This window comes from Apaloderma vittatum, unplaced genomic scaffold, assembly GCF_000703405.1.
Source record: "Apaloderma vittatum isolate BGI_N311 unplaced genomic scaffold, ASM70340v1 scaffold12005, whole genome shotgun sequence".
Lineage (NCBI taxonomy): Eukaryota > Metazoa > Chordata > Aves > Trogoniformes > Trogonidae > Apaloderma > Apaloderma vittatum.
In genome coordinates, this window is record NW_009715504.1 from 3,343 (window position 1) to 29,602 (window position 26,260).

At 37.8% G+C, this 26,260-nt stretch overlaps 1 protein-coding gene across 1 annotated transcript; it reads left to right on the plus strand.

Annotated features, from left to right (window-relative positions):
* The first annotated feature begins 224 nt into the window (after positions 1–224).
* Positions 225–24,086, plus strand: NAP1L4 (nucleosome assembly protein 1-like 4). Its single transcript, XM_009869181.1, has 14 exons — positions 225–238; positions 1,454–1,515; positions 2,668–2,767; positions 3,693–3,834; positions 3,941–4,027; positions 5,518–5,643; positions 6,372–6,443; positions 10,088–10,227; positions 12,050–12,195; positions 13,691–13,713; positions 14,299–14,418; positions 14,733–14,762; positions 16,092–16,148; positions 22,808–24,086. The coding sequence occupies exons 1-14, from the start codon at positions 225–227 to the stop codon at positions 22,844–22,846; spliced, it is 1,158 nt and encodes a 385-aa protein (XP_009867483.1). The 3' UTR covers positions 22,847–24,086.
* The last annotated feature ends 2,174 nt before the right edge of the window (positions 24,087–26,260 follow it).

Here is a 26,260-nt window from a genome sequence, read left to right on the forward strand (position 1 = left end):
AATCCTGTGACCAAGTTCAGTGTGGATTGGGCATTATGGTAGCTATTCACTTTACTGTAAGAGATTATGCACAATGAATTTTGTAGCAAAACTAGCAACTTTTAATTGTATTGAGGTTTTAAACAATGACCTCTTCTATTTTAATTTTCTTTGAGTTAAACAGATTACCATGAAACTATTTTTGAACGTTGTGTTTTAACTTGCAGCTGGATACAGGCACACAGATGGCAGATAACAGGTATGTTGGATGGTTTTGAAATTAAGTCAAGGGAGTTGGTGCTGACTATGAATCAGGTCTTCTGTGGGAGAGTATTTTTTACCTGTGAAGAATGAATTACCAAACTTAGATAAGGATAAAATGCTAACATTGTCTTAACTAGGCTGTGATTCCTTAGGGCAAGGACAAAATGCTCATTGAGCACTGGAGGAGTTGAGATTGTAGTGTACTGGATGCAGAGTTACTCTCCTCTTGGATTAATGTAATTTCCATTGTGTTGATTGAGTTTTCATTGTTTATATTTAAATGTTTTAAATGCTTGAATAAAACACTGATTCTTGGTGTTTCTCTGATCTGTATGATTTAAGCAAAAGGTAATGTTTTACTTCTTAGTTTTTATAGCACTTTTGCAACAAATAACTGTTGTCAAACTGATGGAAATACGTGTATAATGTTTGTTTTTTGAGGCTTGCAGCGCACCAGAGAAAGCCAGATCAGCTAGTCTATCCAGTAACTTGTAATACCCATTTGCATATATGATATCTTTTCTCCCTTTGTTATCTGAGTTAGGGTTAATTTCAGCAATACCCAGTCTGAATTTTGTGACCTATAAACTGGCAGGGAACACAAGGATTGCTTGCTGGCTGTTGACTCATTCTGGGCCCTCCCTTTCTCCAGCACGGAAAGTGGGATGGAAGACCTTGCGGCAGGGAGATGGGGAGGACAGGGACAGCTCTAATTTTTAGAGTAAAAGCAAGGGTTTTGAATAGTAAAACAACTTGATACAGAAATTTGAAACTAAGAGCTTTGATCTCTTGTTTATCTTTTCCCACCTGTATCCATTCTCATGCTTTTCTTTATCACTTACACAAAAAGGGTGTCTTGTATTTTCACTTGTGAATGGTATCATTTTCCTGAGCAGTGTGACCCAGTACAGATGAAAGGCCAGCCCTTCTCTTAATGAGATGAATTTACCTATAATTATTTTTGGTTTGGGACTTGTATATTTCGTTTGAGTTGGTTTGTTTGCCTTTCTTTTTTGTCCTATTGGTCTTAGGGGATCTGGTTTCATATTCCAACTTTTAAGTTTTGAGAGGCTTGAAAACATAAAATGAATACATGTCATTTAGTGGCATGCCTGTAGTAAACACTGAAAATTCAGACTACTTTTGTTTTTAAATGTTAAGATTTTTATAAAGCGATGCCTTTTTAATGTTACATTTTTAATTCTTTTAGTAAAACAGAAGATACTGCTTCAGATTCTGTGGAAGCTGCTAAAAATGCAAGCGACAAAAAAGGTAAGATACATACTAGTAGGTGACATCGCAAGGGTTGGAATAAGCCTGTTGCCTTGTGCATTGAAGCTTCTTTATGTATAATTCCAAAATTATTAGGCATAACTACAGAGGTCTGCACTATTGAAGTTAAAGCAATAGTTTCTAGGTTAACTGTTCACTTTGTTTCCCATGTTTATGTGCAGCTAAGAGCAAAGACAAGACTGTATTTTTGTGACAAAGTATTTCTGCTTATGTTATGACTAGGATGCTTCAGTGTGGCATGAAATAGACACTTGCAGTAAGGCCTGTTGAGACTGGCTTTTAACAACAAGTAATTTTTATCCTTGTAGTTATTAAAATGAACAGTTCTGTTCATATACTTCTTGTTTTCTATCTTGTTTGTAGGAAAATGTATCTTTATTATATATCCTTTTGTTGCTTTTATTTGTCATTTGGAAGGTCTAGAGGTAATTTGGAAAGCATTATTCAACAGTTACTGATTCCGTGTGTGGAAAAGCTACAGTTGCATTGTTATCAACCTGAATGCTCAGATTTTCAAGTTATGGCGAAATACGTTTCACATGTAGTCATTGAATGTTCTTTAGGTTGTGGGGTTTTTTTAATCATAGTCTTACAGGTTGTAAAAGTATCTCAATGTGAGGAATTAGTAGTTGTCAAGTAATAGTCGTAGTGCTGTCCTGCTTTGTTGTACAGTACACCAAGTTTTCATCCATTTTTTCATGAGTCAGACTAACTGGAATACACTTCTACAAGTGTCTTGGAAGTGTCATTCTCTTGGAAGGTTCTTCTCTTGCAAATTTCTATGTGGCTTGTAAGCTACAGGTAATACAGAGGAAGGATAGAGAAACTCCTATTTTGCAATTTCTTACGTAAGCAAATTTCCTGTCTTCCCTTTCATGTCATCAGTGTAGTAGTTTTAAAAGCAAGTATTTGATAAGTTTGCAAAGAGAAAGGTGTGGTTTTTATCATTATCCAATTTTATATTTCTGAAATGTGATCCTAAAGTAATTTTACTTGAGTTACTAGTTAACTATAGTGGTGCTATGGTATGGAAAACAGTATTTTACTGTGACTGCTGTAAGATACACGCTATGATTAAAGCATTATAAATATATTAAAATTTGGTTTAAAAGTGGTTCTCTGTCTTCACAGAAAAGCTGGCAGACCAAGTGATGCAAAATCCACAAGTTCTGGCAGCGTTACAGGAACGTCTTGACAACACAGCACTTACTCCTTCAAGTTACATTGAAACGTAAGTGCAGGGCATAATAAATTTCTTGAAAGACTGAAAGTGTAATAAAATGTTATTAGTGTATAATTAAAGTAGGAGATTAGAATAAATGATTCACCAAGAAAAGTGAGTGACTTAAACCATGATTCATAGTGGGCTACTTGTGGAAGGAAGAACGAAGTACTAGTTTACTTACGCAAAACCGAAACCAAAATTTTGTTCAGTTCATTATTTACCTTGGCTGTTACTATTTTGCTTAGAAATAACTACCCTCCCCTGCTTTTGTTTCATTCTGAGACCTGTATTACAATGCGCCGCACTGGTTGTATGATTGCTGTCTCAGATGTAGTCGAAAGTTCAGGACCTGTAAATCCCTAGTTTGAAGCTAAGTTTTATATTAACTGTAGAGTAGACTTAAACTTGAAAATTTTCCCTTTGTAGATACTTGTGCTTTTATTTTTCAACTGGGAATAGCTGGTAGACCTATTTAAAAAAAATAAGAGCTGTAAAAATTTCCTTTTACCTGACTATATATAAATGCTTAATAATTTAATGTACAGGTGGGCAGCATGTACGTTTCTGAGTATGACCTGTGAATTGAAAGCTTTCCCTGTGGAACGCACGGTTCTTATTTTTCGTAGATGGTCAGGACAGCTCTAGTCTCAAAGTTTAGATGTGCACAAAGGTATTAATTTCAGATCTCTGAACGACATGGAGAGGGTGGTGGCCCCAGGGAATAGAAAAGAAGATAATGTGTTTGAGAACAATTTGGGTAGGACGAGAGTATTTCAACTTTCTAAAATAGGTTTTGAAGAAATACGTGCATTTGACATAAGGCTTTTATTTAAAAATTGTATTTAGTTAGTAGCGACCTATTTCACAGTGATACGTTAACTAATGCTGAGGCGACTAACTTTTAACCTGAAAATAAATGTTTGATTTTCAGTTTACCGAAAGCAGTGAAAAGAAGAATTGATGCCTTGAAACAGCTCCAGGTGAAATGTGCCCATATAGAAGCTAAATTCTATGAAGAAGTACATGATTTAGAGAGAAAGTACGCGGCACTCTATCAGCCCCTTTTTGATAAGGTGGGAAGACTACACATATAATCCTTGTCTCCTCCTAGCCACATCAGTTCTGTTGCAAATACATAATTTTACGTCTTCAATTACATTCTTGATTTTTCTGACACAGAGAAGAGAGTTTATTAATGGAGAAGCTGAACCCACAGATGCAGAGTCAGAGTGGCACAGTGAAAATGAGGAAGAAGAGAAACTGGCTGTGAGTATGAGCTGAGTAACGAACTGCAGATGTACTGAAGTGTCAGAATCGATTCCCGTACAGTGCTTTCCGTTGAAAGACTCATCTTTCAGAAATAAAGGTTTTATCAGTAACGTGCTTTTGAGACAAATACAGTTATGCCCAGTGGAAGCTTTTTAACTTCTAGTTTAGCCTTTTTTCAAATTTTTAACTAGAATTAATTGAAAAACTGCCTTTGTTTGCACTGTTCGTAACCTGTTAACAGCATCTTTCTGGTAATGGGTTCCATTCCAGTGCTACATGATACCCCAAAATGATAGAAGGGTGGCTGTTTGTCTGCTTGTCCCCTTTATTTTGGGGGACATAATTAGCTTTCATTTCCATAAATACAGATGAGACACATCACCTATTTGTAAAATGGAATTGGGGGCTTTTGGATTCCTACTTGTCTATTGAGTAGGAGCTGTCTAGATTTAGGAAGAAAAATATAATCTCTAGGCTGCCTTTTACTGTCCTGCCATCGTTTTTAGAGATGTATACTCACAGCTTGTTGATTTTTTTCAGAGAAGCAGCCTGCTTACAATGCTGTGTTTGCCATTCTGTCAGGTTTTCTTCGCATTTTTCCCTTAGCCCGTTTTCCTTCAGTTTCCTTTGGATGCTGTTCTGTATACAAAGCGAATGGTTCTTGCTTTTAATGATCTCCTGAAATATAGCATGATACAGTACTCCATGTACATAATCAAAAAAAGTTTGTTAGGCTTGGTTTAATTAACGGTGCAATTATAAGATCAGAAGCACGTCTAGGTAACAGATGAATTGCTATTTCCTATTCTTGGCTAGTCATAACCCAAGTAGCTGCTGTTCAGAAAATCTTAAATATTTGCTGCTATCTAGTGGTGTAAAAGGAAAAGTGCAACCCAGCCAATTCAGACTCTGAATGCCCTGTTTTTTGGGGATGAAGTGACTTGGTTGTTCTTTTGAATAACATTTGACGTCAATTATTTGTAGGGAATCCTGTATCACAAAAGTTCAATAGTTGAAGATTGTGTACTAATAAAAGTAACCATAAAAAACTAAATTGCCAAGTGTTCTGCAAAACTGGGAAGCTAAAACAGTACTTCAGAGGGCCAAGTTGAACTTCGGATTTTTCAGTGAAACACTGTAAATGGCACATGGAGCTACAGGAACGAGATTAATAGAAATCTATTTATGTTCTGTTTCAAAAAGATAGAAATGTGTATTTAATTATTTCTGTTTGTCAGATGAGTGAAACTCACTAGGTCTATTTAATCTCATACAGAAGAATTCCAAATGAGTAAATCTGAATTAAATGTATATATATTTAATTGTGTAAATAAGCCTCATGTCTCTTCATTTACAGAGAAAAAGCAGCGTGAATTTTAAATGTTGCTTAAATGCACCTTTGGAGATGGGAAATGTTTTATACATTTAATAAATACATTAAGAAGTCGTGATTTCATTTCTTAAATGTTTCTGTATTTGTTTCACAGGGAGACCTGAAAAACGTAGTGGTAATAGAAGAAAAAGCAGAAGCGGAAGAGGCAAATGTCAAAGGAATTCCAGACTTCTGGTTTACCATCTTTAGGAATGTAGATATGTTAAGTGAATTAGTACAAGTAAGTTTCTCTGAAAAGAATAAAATCTGGTATGTGTTAAATGAATTGTTACTTTTTCCAGTTAATAGTGAGTGCTTGTGGTGTGTGTATGAGAGACCAAATCTTTAAATCTTCAGAATCCTTCATATTGTTCCTGAAGGTGCTTGAAAGGCTAATAGTGGACAAGCAGAACAGCTGACCCAAACTGCTGAACAGTGTGGATTGTTCAAGAAATGATCTTGTAACAGTAGCTGCTAAAATGCGAGTTTATACAACTGCTTACATAGGCTGTTCTACTGAAGTTTAGTTAATTTAGTCCATCAAGGATTACTTCTGCAAGCATATTATAAGCATTCCCATGGATTTGTTGAAATCTAGTTAAATAGCTTATGTAGTTTTACCTGCAGTTGTGTTAATTGCTTTGAATGCTGTTGAGGAAGAACTCCCTGAAGCTGTGAGTCTCACCAGCAAGAATATATCCTGAATAAAGTTAATTTTAGTAATGCTCACACATATAGCATGATATCAGGTTTGTTTACTGAAAATGAGACCTAATGATTGAGAATTTGGCATGGTATTTGCAACTACAATTAAGAAATTCAGATCCAAAACTGAACTTTAACTGCAGCTATTCAACAGTTATAAGGTTTGGTTCTTTCTTAAGAACAGGTTTAACAGGCAAGCTAGGCTAGATTTTGTACTTCTAAATATTACACGCTGACTAGAAATTTTATTTATGTATTTGTTAGGAATATGATGAACCAATCTTGAAACATCTGCAGGATATTAAAGTTAAGTTTTCTGAACCTGGACAGCCTATGGTGAGTTTTCTCTGGTTGTTTCTTGTGAAGATTGTGATGATGAAGTGAACAGCATTTCAAAATTTTCGTTCCGTTCTCTTTGGCTGAAACGTGTGCGGACATTTCTTTCTAGGCTAATATCTTCATGCTTGGCCTTTTAAAGATTTATCTTCAGCTTTCCTGACCGTTCTTTCATCCTTAGTCTGGACATCTGTGATACCATTGTAGTTTCTAGATTAAAATTCTAGCTCAATTCTGTTCAAGTTTTCCATTTCTTTCTCTCTCTCAAATTCCAAACTAGCTACTATTACTAGTGAAGTTCCATGGCTGCTTTTGTTTTTAAAACAAATTGGAAAAAAATCTGGGTGCTATTTACTGTATTGAATATTTCATCCAAAGAAGAGATGTTTGTAATATTAATCAAAAACAATGATGATACTGTTCCTATTGAAAAGCATAGAAAAAAAAATATTAAGGGCTATCTTCAATGAACCTAATGGGTAGTTTTTAAACTACAACTTTTTGTTTGTTTGTTTTGGAAGTGATTTTTCTTGTTTAAATGCAGTGTAGAGGAACAGACTTGTTACAAAGTTGTTCTGTTGGTGATTTCACGCAGACTAGACTTATTCCTTGAACTCCTTTTGAGGAGGAGGCAGAGAGAAGGATGTGATTCGAGCCTACACATCCTTTCTTTAAACTTCATCCTTGTGACTTTTTCCTTACATTTGGGCTTTTGTTGTTGTTGCTTTGTCTTATGGAGTTCCAGTCTTCTGACAAAGTCTGAAATAAACGCAAGAAAAGCTTCATTGAAACCTCATATCTGAAAGATAGAAGGAATTTCTCAAAGTACCTTTTAAAGGTTAATAACAGCTGAAGCAAAGTGTGGGGTTTTTTTGGCCTGGTTGTCTTTCCTTTTTTACTACCAAAACACTTGAGCTGATAATAAGCAAGGATGTAGTATGGACAGAAAAATTGGAAATTAAGTTCCTAAATATGGCTAGGGATATGAGTTTTATGAAGAAAATGAATTGTTGAAGCACAAAGTATTCTACGAAGCTTGTGATTTTTATCTTGAAGCATATTTATTCAGTGGTGTTTGGATTATTTGGGAATAGATGTGTTTACCTAGAGCATTTTCATGTTTCCATTCAGCATTGGTTTAGAGTACCTTAAGCTGAAGAACTACTCTTAAAATATCAGTGGATTCATCTTGTCTTGCACTGTTCGTAACCTCTTGACAGCATATTTCTGTGAATAGGTTCCATTCCAGTGCTACATGAAATCCAATAATGGAAGGCTGACAATTTCCATGTCCCTTCTGAATTTGGAGACAAAAGGATGCATTCCTGACTACTTGAGTGAAACCGGGTAGCCAGTTGTGTGTCTGTCTTGTCTGAAATTCTCTGGCTATCGAAAAATTGGTGTAGCAGTAGTAGCTTTGTACTGTAAAAAGTTCACATAACCAGTCTGCAATAAATACAGTAATTCTTCTGGGGATTAGATTAAAAAGAAATACGTGGTAGTTAAGAATTTTCTGATTTACTGTTGAGCCAAAGTGATGTACTGTAGCTACAGTCCTCCAAAAGTAGATTTACCTGTGTGCGGTGATGGTGCTTCAAAATTCTGTTTGCTATAACCTGTTTATATAAACTACCTGCATGGAGCATAAGCAATTCCCTTACTATTTGCTGCTTTTTTTATGACTTATAATCATATGAATAAACTTAGGTATGCTTGTGTAAATATTTCTATTTACGTACCTATTTGAACGTCAGGATCCTTAGGTAACATATTGAGACCTGGAGATGCAGCTGGGTATAATTTAAGTAGCTTAAAATAAGAAACTTCTCTCTCTTTTTAAGCTTCTTGAGAGCATCTCATACTACAGAGAAAATTTAGAAATACGTGCTAGACAAGTAAGCCGGTATCTCAGCAAAGGCGTCCAAATAAAGCCTACTGCAAGGGTTGTTACAACACTGCAAATGGTGTGTGGAACTTGAAGCTTTTCCTTATTGTCTTCTGATTAGTAGGTATAGAGAGAAATACAGAAATGCTGTCTCTGCAGGTATTTTTGTCCTGTTAGTCCTTGGGATCCTGCATGCTAAGTAGTGCCACTGGTTACCTGTTTGTAACCCCAGTGACAGTTTGTGGGATTATTTGGGTGCAAGCATTTGTCCTTGGCAGTGGTAAGCCAAGTTTGTAACTCTTGCCCTCAGCATGTTTGCCAGAGAGGGATTTGCCTTACCTGAAGACACCCTCAAAACCATACTGGCTGTCTTGAATTGCTTTAAAGTGGAAGTAAAGCTGAGAGAGGCCATGTGAAGCCAGCGCAGATATCCCTGGGTGAATCTGTTTCCCAGTGACTTTGTTTCCTTAAGCTGTGAGCATGTGAGCTGGGAAGGCTGATGTTGCCAGCTGATGTGCGAGGGTCAAATAGGTTTGATGATCAAACTGTTGTCCTGGCAATTATCCTGTTGGCACATGATGGGCTTTCAAAAAGAGGATTGCCAGGTGGACTTGGGGTGATAAAAGATCATTTTCTGGCCTGAGTCTGAAGAATGCCTGGGGAAGTATGTTCAAGGCTAGTTTTCTTGCCAGTTAAAATCTATTTTGTACATGCATTAGGTCTAGTTCTTAAGGCATATTGCTGCAGGAGTAAGTAAAATACTGAAGGTAACTGCTAGATGTGCTGTGGCTCTGTGGTAGGTGTGGTCATGATGGCGGTTTTGATGTTCAGCCATTCTGTGTTGGTGAACTGACCTGCAGATTTTTTTCCCCCCTCAAGTAATTAAAGCAACCTGCTGAAAATGGTTACTGTTTCCTCAGTTCCAGGGCAGTTTGGGTTTTAAATAGTGTGTGGTTGATGCTGTGTGCGCAGTGGACATACATACTGTTGTGCAAGCAGTTTTGAAAGCTTTACAGATTTCAAAATGGATGTGGTGTGTGTGCTGCAGTTTCCTATAACTGGAGTCTTTTTGTTTTCCATGTAAGAAACTTAATTTCTGCAAACAGTTTTCAGGTGCTATAGGAGGCTTAAACATAAATAGAAACACCTGTTTCAGGCTGTAACCTGTTAAGATGTATAGCCTTAGGCTTCAATTTATGAGACTGGTGGGTTTTTGTAAGAAAAAAAACCCTCTGGTTTGTGGTGGAACATACTGTTTAAGTACAGACTCCTGCAGTCTAAAATTTTTTTAATTAGAAATAAAGTCCCTGGAAATCATGGAGGGGGGAAGTAACACAACCTGAAGGTGTTTATTCTGCTCTCAAAATGACTTCAGAATTGACAACATTATAGCTGGTCAAAGGATGATGCCTACCACAGAAAACAAAAGCAGCCTTTAGAAATAAGTATTCTGAGAAAAGTCTTGTTTTCAGGACAGCAGTTCTATATGTAAAGGTGAATGAAATGTAGTAATTACTTGATTATAATTTGATTGTTAATACTAGCCGAGGTTGTTAGAGCTTCCTGCGCATTTAGAAGTGCTTGACATTCTTCATTTCCTGCTTCTGCTGTAGTTTGAAAGATGTGCTTGCTATCAAACTTTTTTTTTTCCTCTCCCCCCGTATATTTATAGAGTTTGATTAACGATAATTCTGCTTATTCACTACTTCAGAGATAAGAATTAGTGGTAACATAAAATTATAATGGATCTTTCTTCCAGTCTTTCTCATTAGAGTTCCACTTTGGGCCCAATGACTACTTTTCTAATTCAGTCCTGACGAAAACATACAAGATGAAGTCGGAGCCAGACAAGACGGATCCCTTTTCGTTTGAAGGGCCTGAAATAGTTGATTGTGAGGGGTAAGGAAGAATTGAAATTTGGAAAACATGAATTAACAGTCTGTGTTTTTCAGATGTTGTTTTCTCTTGCTGTGATGATAATGATAAATGAAGATGATTAAAGTTTTTGCTGACTTAAAAACTGGGATATTTGTAGGGTTGATGATGATCTTAGCCTCAGCATGCAAAAGTAGCAGATACATAGAGATATGTTTTAACATATAGTGTTTTTTAAATCTTACACCTTTTAAATGTAATAGATCACTAATGAGGTAACAAACCTTTTACTTCCAGATAACTGGGTAAATTAATTTTAGTAATTATCATAAACCCCTTCCATCCTCAGTCTGATAAGCAGCCTTAGACTCTATTGGACTCTTCCTCATCTCAGCCATTTTTATTCCAGCAGTACTTTGAATCCACCGGGATTTGGTCGTACATGTGAGCTGTTCTTTCAGCCTGTTTTAGTGCTGAACATACTGGTTGTGCAGTTTGGTTCTGGCAGTTGTGACTAATGCAGCAATTTTTTGGCAAAATGTGTTCAGAAATTGACTGTGGGGTGGTGAATTCTTGTCTCTGTTTTGGAAGTCTAGGGAGTTGGACAGCAGCCCATTAGAAGGGTATTTTTGGGTAAAAAGATAGTTCTATCGAACCTAACCCTTTCTCTTCCCATCAGGGATCTCTGCTGTGTTACCAGTGTTCAGTGTCACACCAGAGCAGACCTGCCATAACTGAAAATCATTTTTGTACCTTATTTTTCAAAGTTCCTTGGTGTGTGTTTTCCGTTGGGTTTGTGTTGTGGGTTTATTTTTGTTTTTTTTCTTTATACCTTCAAGGATGTGGGTTTAGGTTTTGGTGGGAGGTTTTGGGTTTTTTTTCTTTTTGGTGTGAGAAAGTTTGTTTTGGGGGTTTTTTTTAAACACTTAAATGCCAACTACTTGCTTTCCTGAAGGTACCCTGACAACCTCAAAACCTTTTGGCTTTTAGTGCTACATGTTGACTTTTGAATTGAGTCCTCACCCTCAGTGAGACAAAAGTGTCTACTTGAATGTCTAGTGAAAGTTGTACATAAGTAAAAGGCTAGTCCATTCTGAAGAAAACTTTAGTTAATTATATTAAAATGTTTTCTGTGCAAGTCTTGGGGAGGAATTCCTTGCTAAAATTGCTGGTATGTCAAAACTGGGATTTCAGTTCATAATTCCCTGATAAAGGTTATGCATACTGAAATAAGTAGAGCAGAAAAACATTTCTGTGAGATTTTATACAGGTGAATTGTAAAACTGTTGAATTTGACCATTTATCCATAGGACAAGGTATTTTGAAGCACTTAAGGGTTCCCGTGACCCCCCCTTACTTCAGTCAGAAGAGAGCTAGATGTGTTTACCATTGATTCTTTGCCCCCTGCAGTACTGGTAAAACTCTAGGTGGATGGAGAGAGACTTCTAATAGAGATAAATGTCTTGGTTTGCACAGTAGCAGAAAGGAGCTAAAACGTGGACTCTGTCAGCGTGCTGTACTTTATTGCTAAGTCAGTCTGAGCGCTGCTCTTTGAGGAGCGCTCTCCCTCTCCCCGGCCACTCTTTGTGCATTTATTTTTAGGGTAACTGGACACTGTCTTGGCCAGTAGTTTGAGAGGATGCACCGTTTTGTTTTCTACTGGTCTGACTGTTGGAAGAATAGTTTTTAGCTGTTGGAATTTTGCTGGAATAGCTTAATCATGTTCTTGGTTACAAAACTCTGGTAACTGGAACACAGAGGTGAAGGGTGTGATGTTTGTTGCTCTGTTCCTTGTTTTCGCTGATGTATTGTGTTTAAAACGCTGTTTCCTACGTGTTGTCTCTAGGTGTACCATTGACTGGAAGAAAGGAAAAAATGTTACAGTTAAAACAATCAAGAAAAAGCAGAAACACAAGGGCCGTGGCACAGTTCGGACAATTACTAAACAAGTCCCTAATGATTCTTTTTTTAACTTCTTCAGTCCAATAAAGGGTAAGCTTGGAAATCAAGAATTCTTAAAAATATGTTGTGTTTTATTTATATGCGTTTGTATTTATACAACTTAAACGTACAAAATGTTGCTGCTGCTACGTTGTATACTTTCTTATTAGAGGAAGGTAGGGAATTACAGCCCATGGAAACAGATCCTGTCCTTCCGATGTATTCTGTAGAACTTCATGTGCTGTGTAAACAGGATTCATTTGTAGTGTGGAATGAGCCTCGTGTACAATCCCCTAAAGAAGTTGACTCGTTTGACCACAGGATGGCTCCATGCAGCAGTTTGAGGTTTTTAACATGTGGAAGAGATCTCTTCTGCTGTTGGTCAGATTATAGCGTACCGGTTTTGTTTAAACCTTTGTGTTAGGTGATGGAACTTCCTGAGGTTTCTTTTGTGATTAACTGGTGATCCCAAATGCTCCATGATTTTCTTGGTTATCTAATGTTAGGTGCGTACTCATATTTTAAACAATTTAGATGGATTTCAGAAACATTACTTCTTGATTGTATTTTTTTTTCAAATATGGGTGGAAGAACCAGTTTAATCTGTGGGCTTCAGAGATGTACTGAACAAAATGGACAAAATGGATTTAGTTCTGGGCTGTTATGAACTACCTCTTCCTTCTAAATGCCACTGCAAACCCCTGTGTGCATGGGAATAAGAAAAAAAAGTGATAAGTATCTTCAGAGTTGGAGTTTGTTTGCTAGAGTAATGTCTTTTAACTTAAATAACTTGTTACAAGTAGTTGCTGCTTTCAGAAGGGGATGGAGGTTTGTTTACCTTGTGATGGTTTTATTTATTTATTTAAAATACTTTGGAAGTAACTGTGTAAGAAAGATAAGACTGTGACATCTGCTGGCAGTTGATACTTGCATTTTCAACTTGAGAACAGACTCAGCTAAATTATCGCTTTCAGAGTATGGTCACAGCACCGTGGCACCCGAGTACAGGAGGATAGATTATTGTTGTTGTTTTGGGTTGGCTTATTGTTTTTGGTTTTGTTTTTAAATCAAACAGGAGAAAAAAAACCACCTTGTTCCTTACTGGTTAAAATACTAAGTCTCTTCTCAACAGTGCTTTGTAAGTTCATGACAAAATATTAGTCGGCGTGGTAGCATCTGTGTTTGAGGAGAGGAGAAGGCTAGTAGTGCTCTAGCAAAATAAAGTTGTTACTGTAATTACAACATTAATATAGAAACAAACTGTTTTGCTCTTTAGAGGAAGAAATGTGCCTTATGAACCCATCTTTGTAGAAGGAGTATTTCCTGTGCAAAAGCCTTTTGACATGAAAATGGCAGCTTTGATGCTCATATTTGCAGCACATAAAATCATTGCAGGTGCAATTACTGTGGGTTTAGTTTATGATGGATGTGAATTGTCTGTAAAGGTTTGTTAGCTTCAGAAGACTTTATAAATCTTTAGTACCCTTCTGGTATGAGAAAGTCTTTATGCTGTGTTTTGTTAAATTTACCGTCTTCTCTTTTGCAGTATCTGCTGATGGAGAGTCATTGGTAAGTTTTCACTTCTGAAATTGCACAATTGTTCTTTGCCACACTTTTTTTTGCCAAACATCCCTGTAGTGTATATTTGGGTGCTTTTATTAAGTACTGTCTATTTTTATCATTATTTTTGCTTTTGACAAAGCTAGGCTTCATCTTGGCCAAGTAATCTGTTGATATTTTGCTGTTAAGTGTCTCACAATCCAATACATCTATAATGGTAACCTGGGAAGAGGTCATTATTTTCTCCAGCCACTCAGCACTACTGTGTGGCTGATACCTGATTTATTATTTTTTAAGAAAAAAAAAAATCTGAAACATTCTGAACATTTCTGTAGTGTCAGGTGTCAGAACCAGCCTTTTCATAGAAGTCACTTTAGCAGGGCAGCAGCCTGTATGTAGAAAGTAGGAAACTTGAAATAAATCTCAGTTCTGCAAATCTGGACTTAGACTTAGTTACTGAAAGTACGTGTGACCTGGAAATGGATGTTGATGAGAGTGTGATGATTTTCAGACTGTAACTCTGAGATACTTTTGTTTGCTCCTCTGTAACACGTCACTTTTTGAATAGAAAAATAAAACTGACTTCCTTTGCAGGATGAAGATTCGGAGTTTACTTTAGCAGCAGATTTTGAAATTGGGCACTTCTTCCGTGAAAGGATAGTCCCTCGTGCTGTGCTTTATTTCACTGGGGAAGCTATAGAGGATGATGATAACGTATGTGTAATTTATACATATATAGATACATATATAGATACATATACAGATTTATAATGTGGATAGAAACATTCTCCTTCGTTTCTGGTTAGACTAGTATGCGGTATTAATTATACAAGAATAATAACCTGAAGAGATGCGTGTTACGTAGGAATAAGAGTCATTCAGCTTGCTGAATGTTAATTTTTTGTTAATTTTTGTTTCTAGAAGGGGCTTAGTTTCACTTACTGTATTTGATAAAGCTAGTCCTATTAATGCAGATGATTTTGTGCAAATATTAGCAGAGCTAATAAAACCTTGGCTTTGTTTTTCAGTTTGAAGAAGGTGAAGAAGGTGAAGAGGAGGTGAGATGCATGCTATATTTTTTTATAGATAACTAATTACCTACTGCATTCTGGTTCCAGAAATAGTTCTATGTGGAGCAGAAAGCAGTTGTTCATAAATGCTCTTTTGTATGATACTTCTTTTCAAAAGAGTTCAAGTTTTCTGATTTAGAAAAATCTACAGCTGTTTTTCCTACTCACAAAAGTACTTTCTGCAAGAACATTTACTTTTTTTTTCTGGTATTTTGAAAGCTGCTTTCTGACATGAGTCAAAAATTACAGAGGGTTTTTTTTTTTCCCCTTGAGTGCTGCATGATAAGAACCTTCAGACTTATTTTTAAATATCTATTACTTAAGCAGTAGTGGAACTCAGCTGTCAGCTTTTAGTTGTCGTAAGCTTGAAGACTGGGCCTTGCTAAATGTAAAGTAAAAGGAGAGAGGAGAGCGTGCAACTGCTCAGGATAAAGGCTTAATTTTGGCTGCGATTTCTTGCATACTGAGAGCTCTGGTCCATTTACGGTACTGTTGCATGAATACAAAACCACTAAGTGACATCATATGTAAATGAACTGATATCCTTTACGGATAATTATGTTTTTATTTTATTGTGGTGTTCTTGCCACAATAACCTTGCTTAAAGGTATGTACTGGATTGTCTTTAACTTCACCTTAGTAGAGTACATTGGAAGTTACCAAGCTGGGGGTCTGCTGTGAGCTGGCAGCCTTCCACATGCAGTCTTCTTTCCCCTCTTTGCAAACTGCAGTACAGAATTCTGTGCTTAGACTGTTGAGCGACTAAATGTTTTCTTATTTTAATTTTTTAAGCTGGGTCTTGATAGAAGAGTCTCTGTGTTTTTAATCTGTCTCCAGTGCCAGATGTTACTACTTGGATGTGGGTGTGTGTACAACGGAGGTTGAAAATACTGCAAAATCCTGTGCAAGAATATGTAACCTGTCCGCTGTAATCTAAATAAAAAGAGACTCTTAGGAAGGAGGTCAAAACAAAGAATAAATTTAGACATACGTACTTAATACCAGAACTGTAACATTCCAAATAATATGTCAGGTAGAAGTTAAAAAATTGCTGGGAGAATGCAGCAATTTATGTAGGAAGGTTGCCTTAAGCCATGCATAATCCATTAAATCTGTGTTTTAAATCTTTTAAAGATTTTGCTTTAAGATTTTAAAGATGCTGAATTCTTTTAAGTCAGCCCAAGTAGTTTTAATGTTGACATCTGAAACACTCTGAAATACATTGCTAATGTTGTTTGGGGGTTTTTTTTCCATTACAAAAAAGTTGCACTTTTAACCTGTTTTAATTTCTGTTAGTTTATCTCTATTTTGTCTTAGGAGTTGGAGGGGGAAGAGGAGGGAGAAGAGGAAGAAGATACAGAGAATGATCCTAAGGTAAGGAGTTTTGTGTGCTTAGTCATAACGCAGACTATAATTGTAAGCAATGTAAGTTGCTTATAATGGTTTGTAAAACAATGAATAAATGATTAAAAAACTCAGACCACTCTAGCTTGTGACTGCAATGTTTTCATCTTCTTCAGCACTCAAATTGCTTTTAAAAGAAAAGTTTGCTTCCATAAATTGAGAAAATGTAGGTTTTTATCTTCCAACCTGCACCAAGAAAAAGGTAATTTCTAAACTGTGTATCTGTATAATAATGGTATTTTTTTCCTTTAGAAAGGTAATATTCAGGTATTCTGTCGTTGAACTTCAACTTATAATTAGTCTGACAAATCTCAACTAGCTGGTCTTTTTGGTTTTTTTTCTTAAATTCTTCTTTTCTGTTGTACCAATGGCTGCAGGTTAGACTAGTCTGTATGCAGCTAGAAATAACAAAAAAATTAGTCCTCAACTTTGAATTTCAAACGTTGTGAGACCTGATTTAAAATTCTGCCTTAAGGGTTACTGCTCTTCCTTGTAGTCATTTTTCAGTCCTTCAGTCATGGTAAAGTTAATGCTTACATTTAGTGAAGCTGGGACAGTGCTAACAGACTTGTACTGTTGAATTCTTAAAACATCAGCTTTTAATTTTTTTATAAAGGCACAGATGAAAAAGTGTAAGGCATGCAAAAGTGCTTGGTCTGTGGGTGAAAGCAGTTAATAGCAGCTTAACTCTTCTGACGTAGAGTTTGGTATCTGTCATCATGCCACTGGCAAATGGCCTTTGTCACTGTATCAAGAATCGAGCTTGGTTTTCTTTAATGAGAAATGCTGTGTGCTGAAGAAGGGCTGTCTTGTGGAAAGATCGATCAAACGGGGTTAGAGTGGCAGAGTTGAGCATTCTGACTCTGCTCTGCAGGACCAAAATGCAGCAGTGTGCCTGTCATGGGAACAAGTTGGAGAGCTGAGGAACAAAATGTTAGTTCAGAGTCGAACTGTATTTGTGCCAAGTATCGAATATCCTTTTAAGGGATTTGGTATTCTGTAGGAAAAAAGCTTAAGGTATCTTAGAAAGGTTATGGTTGTTGCCTCCTGTATTATTTTGTACATTTCACTTTTCATTCATGCTGACAGTTCCTTTCAATTTTTTCCCATTTAGGTGTAATTTAAGTCTGTTTATCATTCATACATTTCTAGGTAAGGTGGAATTCCATTCATACCTAACTTCCAAGAGTCCCATTTGTAGCCATGCAACGTGGCTTGTTTTCTAGGGTTTTTTTGGTTTGGTTCTTGTATTTTTATTTATTTTTTTTCTTTTCTTGAATGGGGAAAAGAAATGGGGGAATGGTGACTTCAGAGTAGGTTTCATTAGTAAAACATAGAAAGAAATGTACATAGAGGTGAATGCCATTAAATCATATCATTAAATTACATTTTTCAGAATGACCTCTGCCTTCTTGGCACAATTTCTATTTTGCCTTTGTAGGAATCAAACTGTATTTTATATACATATGATAAAAGATACTGAGACTTGTCAGACTTTATTTTTAGCTTGTTTCCAATTTGATGTTGCAACTCTTCACTGTTTCCAGTGTACTTGCAGATTATTTCTTTAATCTTTCCTCTGTTCTTTAATTCTTGTAAGTCATCAGCTTACTTAGTATGTCTTTTCAAGCATGACTTATGCTGCCTGACAAAGACAGTCAGTCACTCTTACAGGTCTTTTCTTGAGTTCGCATGATTCTGAAGAGAAATTGTTCTCAGCTCATCTGTCTCTGTATTTAAAAGAAGAAAAAAGTTCTTTCTGTCATACACTGTTGTCGTACACTTTTTATTACCCTCATAGAGAAAATGCCTGCAAGAGGCTCCATGCTTTTTATTTTCTCTCTCGTATTTTAGACTTGTGTCTTTTTTTCGTTTTCTTTGGAATACCTTATTCCAACTTACTCCTTCTCTGCGTAGATAATGCCTTTCTTTGCCTTTGTTAAAATCAAAATTGAGCTATGATTTTGCTTCAACATACTTGCACTGTTCCTTCACCTGTCGTAGTAGGATGCACATTCATCACAACAGTGTTTATGTCACCTCGTTGCAATCTGTTGCACAGCTGTCTTGCCTTCGTACAAATAAAACTCGTCAGCCACTGGCTTCAGTTTTTCAAGTCAATTTAGAATTCTCTGTCTCCTATGACTCCAGCCCTGATCCTGCTTTCCATCCTTCTGTTTGTCATCTTTTCTGGTCCTATTTCACCTTGTCCCCTACTCCACTTTGCCTTTCAGTTCTTCTATCTAGAATAGATTTCCTCTCATGTACACATAAAATAATTGTTCTTTGATCTGTTTTCCTTCCAGATCCAATTTCTCATCTTCAGTTATTTCCCTATTACCTCTGTCTCTCTTGCTGTACTGCATTTGCTCCATAGATGTCAACACTTTCTGCTTTGTGAACTTTTCTTCCTTCCTTCCTCTCTCACTCCTGTCAGTTTCAAGGACATTTGAGTTGTTCACTTGGAACCAGATCATTGTCATCTCTTACACAAATCACTTATGCTATATATAAATTGTGGCTTTGGAAGACTGAGTAGTCAGATGGTTGGAAGTAGCTTCACAAGACACTGCAAAACCAGATAATGTAGCTTGTGTTGTCTGGTGTATTTTTTCTGTGTGCTTGCATGCCCCATTCCTGTAGCTGCCTTTATTTCGGCTTACTAATGCTATGCTTGAATTGAGAAGTAGCTGACAAGGTTTTGAATTATGAACTAAAAAGCTGCTGGAGGGAAAGGCAGTGCCAGAAGGGCCTGTTAGCAGCAAATTCATTTTCAGAACCTTTGAAGCATTCTCTCCAGTTGTGCAGGAGGCAGTTTAGACCGCTTGCTTATTTGGCTCCAGTTAGTGCTGAGTTTACTTCCTGTGTTTGTGTTTGATACCCTTGCTTTTTCACAATCAGTGTCATAGATTAAAACATGAGCAAAGATAAGGTGTAGCTATAGGACCCCTAAACAAACTATTTGATGGTAAGACATTCAAAATATTGAAAGGTTTTTGTCCTTCTTGGCTGGCAAGGACATCAGCTTTAGTGCCTACTGCTTGAATTGGAGTTGGACGAGATCTTACTGGGCTGCCTGTGCCTGCATGGCTACTTTAGCAGATGGGAAGCCTCCCAAAAAGTGATTTGTGAAAGTAAGGAGGTAAATACTCAATTGCTCTTTGAATTATCTAGGAATGTATCCTGCCTAATCTGTTTGAGAGGGGTAGAAATCAGTGTCTCTCTCAGCAGTAACTTTATGTGAAAAAGATCTGGTTTGAAAAGATTAAATTGCCAATATGAATGGCATAGATGCTTTGAGCTTTTGCCCCTAATCTGTAGGACACCAGGTTAATTGGATGGGTGGATGCAATGTGTGCAAAAGTCATGAAAGCAGTATTACTTTAGACCTACTTTTCTTCTCCATTTGAGCCCTGTGATCCTGTAAATTGTGGGTGAAATTCCCTCTTTAAATTTGATGCATGTCCTCTATGTCCGTGAGCAGCGGATAACAATTGCTGATGTCTGAGCAAGTGGGCTGTATGTGAGCTAATTAGTTCAGGTTTCTTCTGGTTTTTTTCCTACCGGAAGAAAAATGTTCATGTCCGTTGTAGCAAGAGTATTGTTGTTAAATTCTGACAAAGTGGTGCAATAAGTGAGGCAGTGGCAAAAAAGCTTTGTACTGATGCTTGTTAGCAAAAGAGGAGAAAACAGAGGGGGAGTCACATGTACTTAGCTTGTCTATCCCCATTGGAACAACATCTCAAACTGGAATCCAAGGCCCAGAGTAGTTTAAACTCTGAAAGTAAATATTAGGAAGTACTTTAAAGATATAAAAATTTAAAAAAAAATACCACTTTTCGTTTGAACTTAAGTCATCGCTCGTGACTGTTACAGAGAATCTCTTTACAACAGGAAGAATTCTTCTGTCTGTAGTGCTGGTAGTGAGCTTCAGTACATGTATTTGCCTCTAAATTTATCTAAAAATAAGATGCAATTCCTCCTTATCTTTCCCAGTTAAAGTCTCTCTGGTCTTTATTGCCTGGCCAATGCACTTCACCACCCTCTTGAGAAACGACAGGAAATTAATTTAGGGAAATAGAGCATGAATGGAAATCTTGCTAGGACAGGGGGTGTTGGGCCATAGGCTGGATTTGATGATCTCTGAGTCTTTTCCAGCCTCAATAATTCTGTGATTCCATGATAAATAACGCAGCAGGGTCTGTCTAAGGCCAGTAAATGGATCGGTAGGGGTTGGCTGACCAAGTGTCACCAACAGACTGCGCACCATGGGGAGAGCGGGCTTGAGCTTTATAGCCTTGCCTGAGGGCAGTGAGTGTAGGATCTCCCAGCTTGAGATCTGCTCCCTGCCCTTACAGGAGCCCTCAGAGGCCAAAGATAAGTTTCAACACATGTGTGCCTGATGGGGCAGCTGTAACTTGAAGAGAACTGTAGTGATCGATCTGTGTCCTTGTCATCTCAGGGCTAGGCTGTGAGATGCTTTCTGTGAGGCTGATGGGTGGCTGAAGGCAGTACAGAGCTCACGTGCTGGCTCGTGTGGCACGAGCGGTGCCGTGCTGCTGAAACGGTTGGAGAAAGTGATTGTATTAGAATTTGGATCTAGGGACGTTGCCTTATTACTTACAGCTTGCTTAAACATTTCATATGTATAGTGAGGATGGATGTGCTGTCAACTGTAAGGCAAAAATAGCATCAACTAGCAGTATTTCTCCTAAAATTCTCCAACAACTGACTCTCATCTGAGAACCCCTTAAATTGTTTGGGTTTGTTGTTGTTTTTGATTGAGAGCAGTAATCAACACTGAAAGGTCCTTAAGAAAGACCTTTGTAATCTCTGTCACTCAGTTTTTACATGCAATAACATCACTTTAATGTTTATAGAAGTAAAGCGAAGTATAAAGAAAATACAGTGAAGTTCATTAGAGAATATAACAAGGATTTTGGCTGATCATTAACATTTGGCTTAAGTGGTTGCAGTGGTCAACCTAAGTGTGTCTGAATTAAATAAAACAGGTGAACATAGGTAGGAAGGAGGAAGATGGAAAGATCTTTAAGTACTTTCTAAATTATGTTTTTGTTACTTGATTATGGCTCTTATCTAGAGTGTGTGGGGCAGGGGAAGTGATGCTGTGCACAACTGTGTGGCCAGTTCAAATACAAAGCAGTCATAAGGGGGGAGAAAAAATACATCTGGAAAGCTTTCTGATAAAAATGTTGCTGGTTTTTGCCTGCCTCTAGATGAAAGGGAGTAGCATGGAGTAGCATGCAGTGTATTAGTGCTGTCAGTCAGATTTTTTTTTTTTTTAAAGAGAGAATGCTAATTTTGGTCTTTGTAAACCCTCTTTTCAAGGCAGAATTCATGCTGTATTTAGTCCCAGATCAGTGACAATGAAGTCACATCAGTGTTACTTGGAACCCCAGGCAGATAACAGAGTATCAAGCTGAAGTTAGCCAGATGTGCTGGGGGAGGAAGAAGTCTGCAAGGTCTTTGGCCTGTCTGCGTAGAAGAGACAGCATCTGGCTTTAATCCAGACCTCCAGTGGGAGCGATAGTGACCACTACAGCCCTGCAGCGGTTTAAGTGAGGGTGAGAAAAATAGCCTGGGTTTAGTGTAGATTGTCGGGCAGAACTTACAATACAGTATCTTAGTTGCACCTGCTCTTCCTCACTACAGACAAAATGCTTGTCTTAGCTGTTGGTTACTTGATGTATAATGAACTCTTGCATGTTTGCTTCTTTTACAACACATAAAGCTTTTCTTTACTTACCAAGAAATGCTTTATGTCGTGGTCAGTGACACTGGAGATGTCAGGTTTTATACCTGTATTTTTTCTTTACTAGAATTCAGCAGGTTTCTGTGGCTCCTGTTTGTTTATAATAGACTATATTAGGAGTAGTAGAGGGAGAAGCAAACAGGAAATACACTGAATAAATTCTGCTTTCTAAGAATCCTGTTTTACAACAAAAAAGCCAGAAGTGCAGTGGAAAACCTGACGTTCTTAGCTGTTTGAGTACTTGTTCTCCTTCCCCTTTGCCTTTTGCCAAAGGGGAAGTTGTTTTACTACCTAATGAAGGTGTTTCTACTTTTACATATTCAGATTAACATGTGGACTTCTTGCCCAGTGTTAAACTGCTGAATAGCTACCTGTTGGTGATGCAGAACTTAAAAGAAATGAACACATTAATTACGTTTTTATCACCTTAGCAGAAAGGGCAAGGCTTTTAAGGAAAAACTCAAGCGTGCTGCAGAATAAGTAGCCTTCCTTCCTCCCTGCTCAGAGCTGCTGAGAAGATGTCAGTTTGTTGTTAAACTGCTTAATAGGAACTGAAAGTCAAATGGAGCCTCTGGCTTGCTGGATGGAGTGCAAAGCAGGCAAATGTAGATGAAAAATATTATGGGGTACCAAGCAGCTGGGAGCAGGGGGAAACCCACTCAGTGTGGTGACTGCTCTTCAGACCTTTATGATCTAGCTCAAGTTTCCATGCAGCTTTTTTTTGTATGTCTTAATGATATCTGTAGCTAATTCAAAACTGCACAGCCAATTCATTAATTTGTTGAAGTATTTTCTTGTATGCCATTTTGATTTTTAACTGTTCTGTTTGGTTTTTTTCCTTTTTCCCTTTGTACAGAAAGATTCCAGCCAACCTGCTGAATGCAAACAACAGTAATAAGGAAATACCACTTGGAAGTGATATTTGAACAATGTGTAACGAATATTTGGATACCTGGCCTGCAGTTCAGGATATTCCATTGCTGCAGCACAATCTTATTAACAATGCTTAAAATTAATTTGTTTTAAAAATGCATGATTTTCACTAACTTTTCTTTATTGCTTAACATGTACAGTGGCAACTTCAATGCATTTGGGAAATAGGAAGTTTAAATAAAGCACACTCTACAGCCGTTGGTACACTGTAGTATGTCAGTAGGCCTTTAGAGCCTTTTGCCCTATGCATAGGGGAATAGTCCAGACTACCAAGTGAGGATTATCCGTTTTCTTGTTAAACATTGAAAACTATGAAATAGGAATGTGCCGAGAAGCTGAAGTAAATGGATTTACATGTATGGTAGCTGAAACAGATAGAGCAATATGACTTTTTTTTGCTAGTTCCTTCCCCCCCTTTTTAATGTTTCTTGCAACCTACAAATTGAACTAGTGCTTGAGCAGCTTTAAATGTCATATTTATTTTCTCAGTAAAACCAATTGAATTGAAGTAATTTTACTTCATTGAAGGGGGTGTCATATTTGACTTAGTTGTTCATCTTACTATTTATTTATTCATGTTTGTAAGTACTTTGACAGAATAGTGCTTTTTAATAGTTTTTAATATACTTGAAAATTTTCTTCCTCTTTTGCATACAATATGGGTACATGTAAAACAAATAATTTGAATTGGTCTCAAGGTAGTAGTCTAGACAGAAGAAATGAACTTGCATCAAAATGACATCTCTTCTGGATGAAGATCAAAATACAAAGGCCAAACTGTTGCTGTCGGTGGAAGGGGGTTGCAGCCAAAGAACCAGAAAATTTCCAGTATCTTATTGCTTAGTGTCCAGCATGGAAGGACCTTTCACTATGAACACAGGAATTTATGAAAGTTCAGTTCAATAAATCTAATGTTTTGGTGTCTTACTGGCAACACTGAAATTATTCCATTCCACAATTTGTTTTAGTTAACGCTCTGAAGTCTTCAAAACTAACTTTTGTTGTTGTGTGGCACTTCAGGTACTCGTTTCTAGTTTCAGCATCCATCGCCAACTTCTGGCAGCAGTTGAATAGCAGCTGTATCAACACTGTGACCAGGCATGTAGAGTGCTCCAGCCTTACCTTACACATTTGTAACTTAATACGGTGTTTTAAATTTGTACAGAATAGATAGAATATTCTATTAAAGTTGTGAAACATGATCGGTGGTGCCTGTCTTGTCCATAAGGCTTCCTAAGTTGAATGAATATCCCTTTGACTTTCTGTAGCGAAAGGGGAAGTGTTTAACGAGGGGCGTGCCAGCTCTTTGTAAATATTGCGTTACAGAGTTCTTTGATGTGAATCAGAACAAACTGGTTCAATTTGTAAGTAAAGAACCTGGAATGTGTTGTGGGGTTTGGGTTTTTTGGGAGGCATTGTCATTATTAAGGATTCCACATGATCTATGCAGGTCGGTCATGGACTAAGTGTGGGGTTGTGACCTTGTTTGTGACACATTGAAGTATCCCTGTGTTGCTGCCTGACAGTCAGAAAATGTGTAGCACTGATGCTTGGTTGCCATAGTGCTGAGGCAGGCATGAGGGAGGGTAGGAGTAAGGATAGATTCTGGACTTTTAATTAAAAAAAATAGAATTAGTTTTTGTAACGAGGTGTTAGACTGGTAGTGTACTATGGCAGGTACAGAGAACAGCATAAAGTCATGTCTGAGAAGGGGAGGAATAATGAACGCACACATGCAAACTGGCTAATAACTATGCCAGGCACATCCAATAGAGAGATTTAACCAGCCTTTTTTCTTTTGATATTTAACGTAATGGAATTGTAGTTCCTTCATCCTAAAGAAGTGCTTTCCACTAGATGGTTAAAGAGGAGTGCTGCTAGCTGGAGATAAACATCTGCAAATGAGCACACTGAAGTAATTTATATGCGTGAATCCAGAAAGGCTAACTTTAATTTTGGGAAAACGGGAAATTCCAGAACATGTCAAGCAAATGTGCCAGCACTGAGGGAGCGCAAATGAGGTGGGTGAGTAACAAAGCTGCCCCGGGAGGATGTTCATCCTCGGGAAGGCGATGGGAAATCGGAGCTGGGACTCCTTTAAAGCCGAGTTAATGCCAGTCGACGCAGCCTAATAGAAAGCAGATCTTGTCAAAACCCAGCCGAGCTTTTGCCATTACAGATCTCACCGGTGATGGCAAAGATGAGAGTTTCATAAACTTCTGTGTTTTCAGATGGTTATTTTTACACTTTTGTCTACAGGAAAGAAAAACGGGAAAAGAACTGATGGGTTGCTTGTCAGAATGTCACAGCCAGACAAATCCAGGCTGGATGGTAAATACAGGGACTGAGGGTGTACAAAAAGGAGTTATTAGCTGCTGGAAAAGAAAATTTAAAAAAGAAAATCAGAATTTGTGTCTTGAAGACTCTGCCTTAAGGCAAGTAAGTTGAAAATCTTTAAAAATGATGAAGTGATGCCAAAGAAGAGTCTACATGCATACGTGCCTGATTACCATCACAGCAACTTGATAAAAGAAACAGCGAAGTTCATTCTGTGGGAACGTGCTCTTTTGATGCAGTCTTCGTGGCGGTAGCTTCTCATTTTACGGGGAAAAATACAACAAAAAAACTCCATCCCTGGGTCTGATAGTTGAAGCGGCTGGAAGTGCTCTAAGCTTGATGAATTTGGCATGATGCCTGCCCAGGTTGCAGAGTGATTAATGGCTCCTCAGCGCCTCGGTTGTCTAGGAAGAAAGCCTCGGAGGTACTACCCTGCTGCCCTATCTGATGCAGCAACAAATGGCAAATACTCGGCTTCCAGCTGAAAATTGGGGAGCGGGCTGTGGTTTCTCAGGAGCCTTTTACACAGCGTTAGGGCACCTTCCCGGGAGCTTGGTATTCGGGATAACAGAGCTTTAGGTGCAGCTTCGGGATGTTCAGTTATCTGGGCTTTGCTATCTGGTTGAGGATTTGTGGTAGCTGGAAAAATTAAAATGGTCTCTGTGTGTTTCCACTCTCCTTATTAAACAGGCTTTTCCCGTTTTAAAGTAAAAGGAGGCTTGTAATAAATTCATCCACAGTTAAATGCTGCCTCAGTGGCAGTTCCTCAAGCAAATGAGGTCTCGCTGAGAGAGCCAGCTCAGCACGGCGCGGGCCGGAGGATGCCCACGCTGGAGAAGAGCTCGGGCTACTTAGGGCACAAGGAAATCGCTTGCTCTGTGGAAGCTCGGCTGTTCAGGAGCCGGGTTTGAAACATGGGACGTGCCCTGGCTGCCTGGCATTATGCTGAGGTAGCATGTAACCTTACCTTCTCACACTTGGAATTTGTGCCTTCTTCTGATGCATCTTAGCTTCAGCCCTTTTGGGAACAATTATAGCT

Bases quoted from the DNA above. Each gene is read 5' to 3' on its own strand.
- NAP1L4 (XM_009869181.1), top strand. The intron at 1,516-2,667 runs GTAAGATACATA...CTGTCTTCACAG, and splicing joins AAATGCAAGCGACAAAAAAG to AAAAGCTGGCAGACCAAGTG. The intron at 5,644-6,371 runs GTAAGTTTCTCT...TGTATTTGTTAG, and splicing joins TGTTAAGTGAATTAGTACAA to GAATATGATGAACCAATCTT.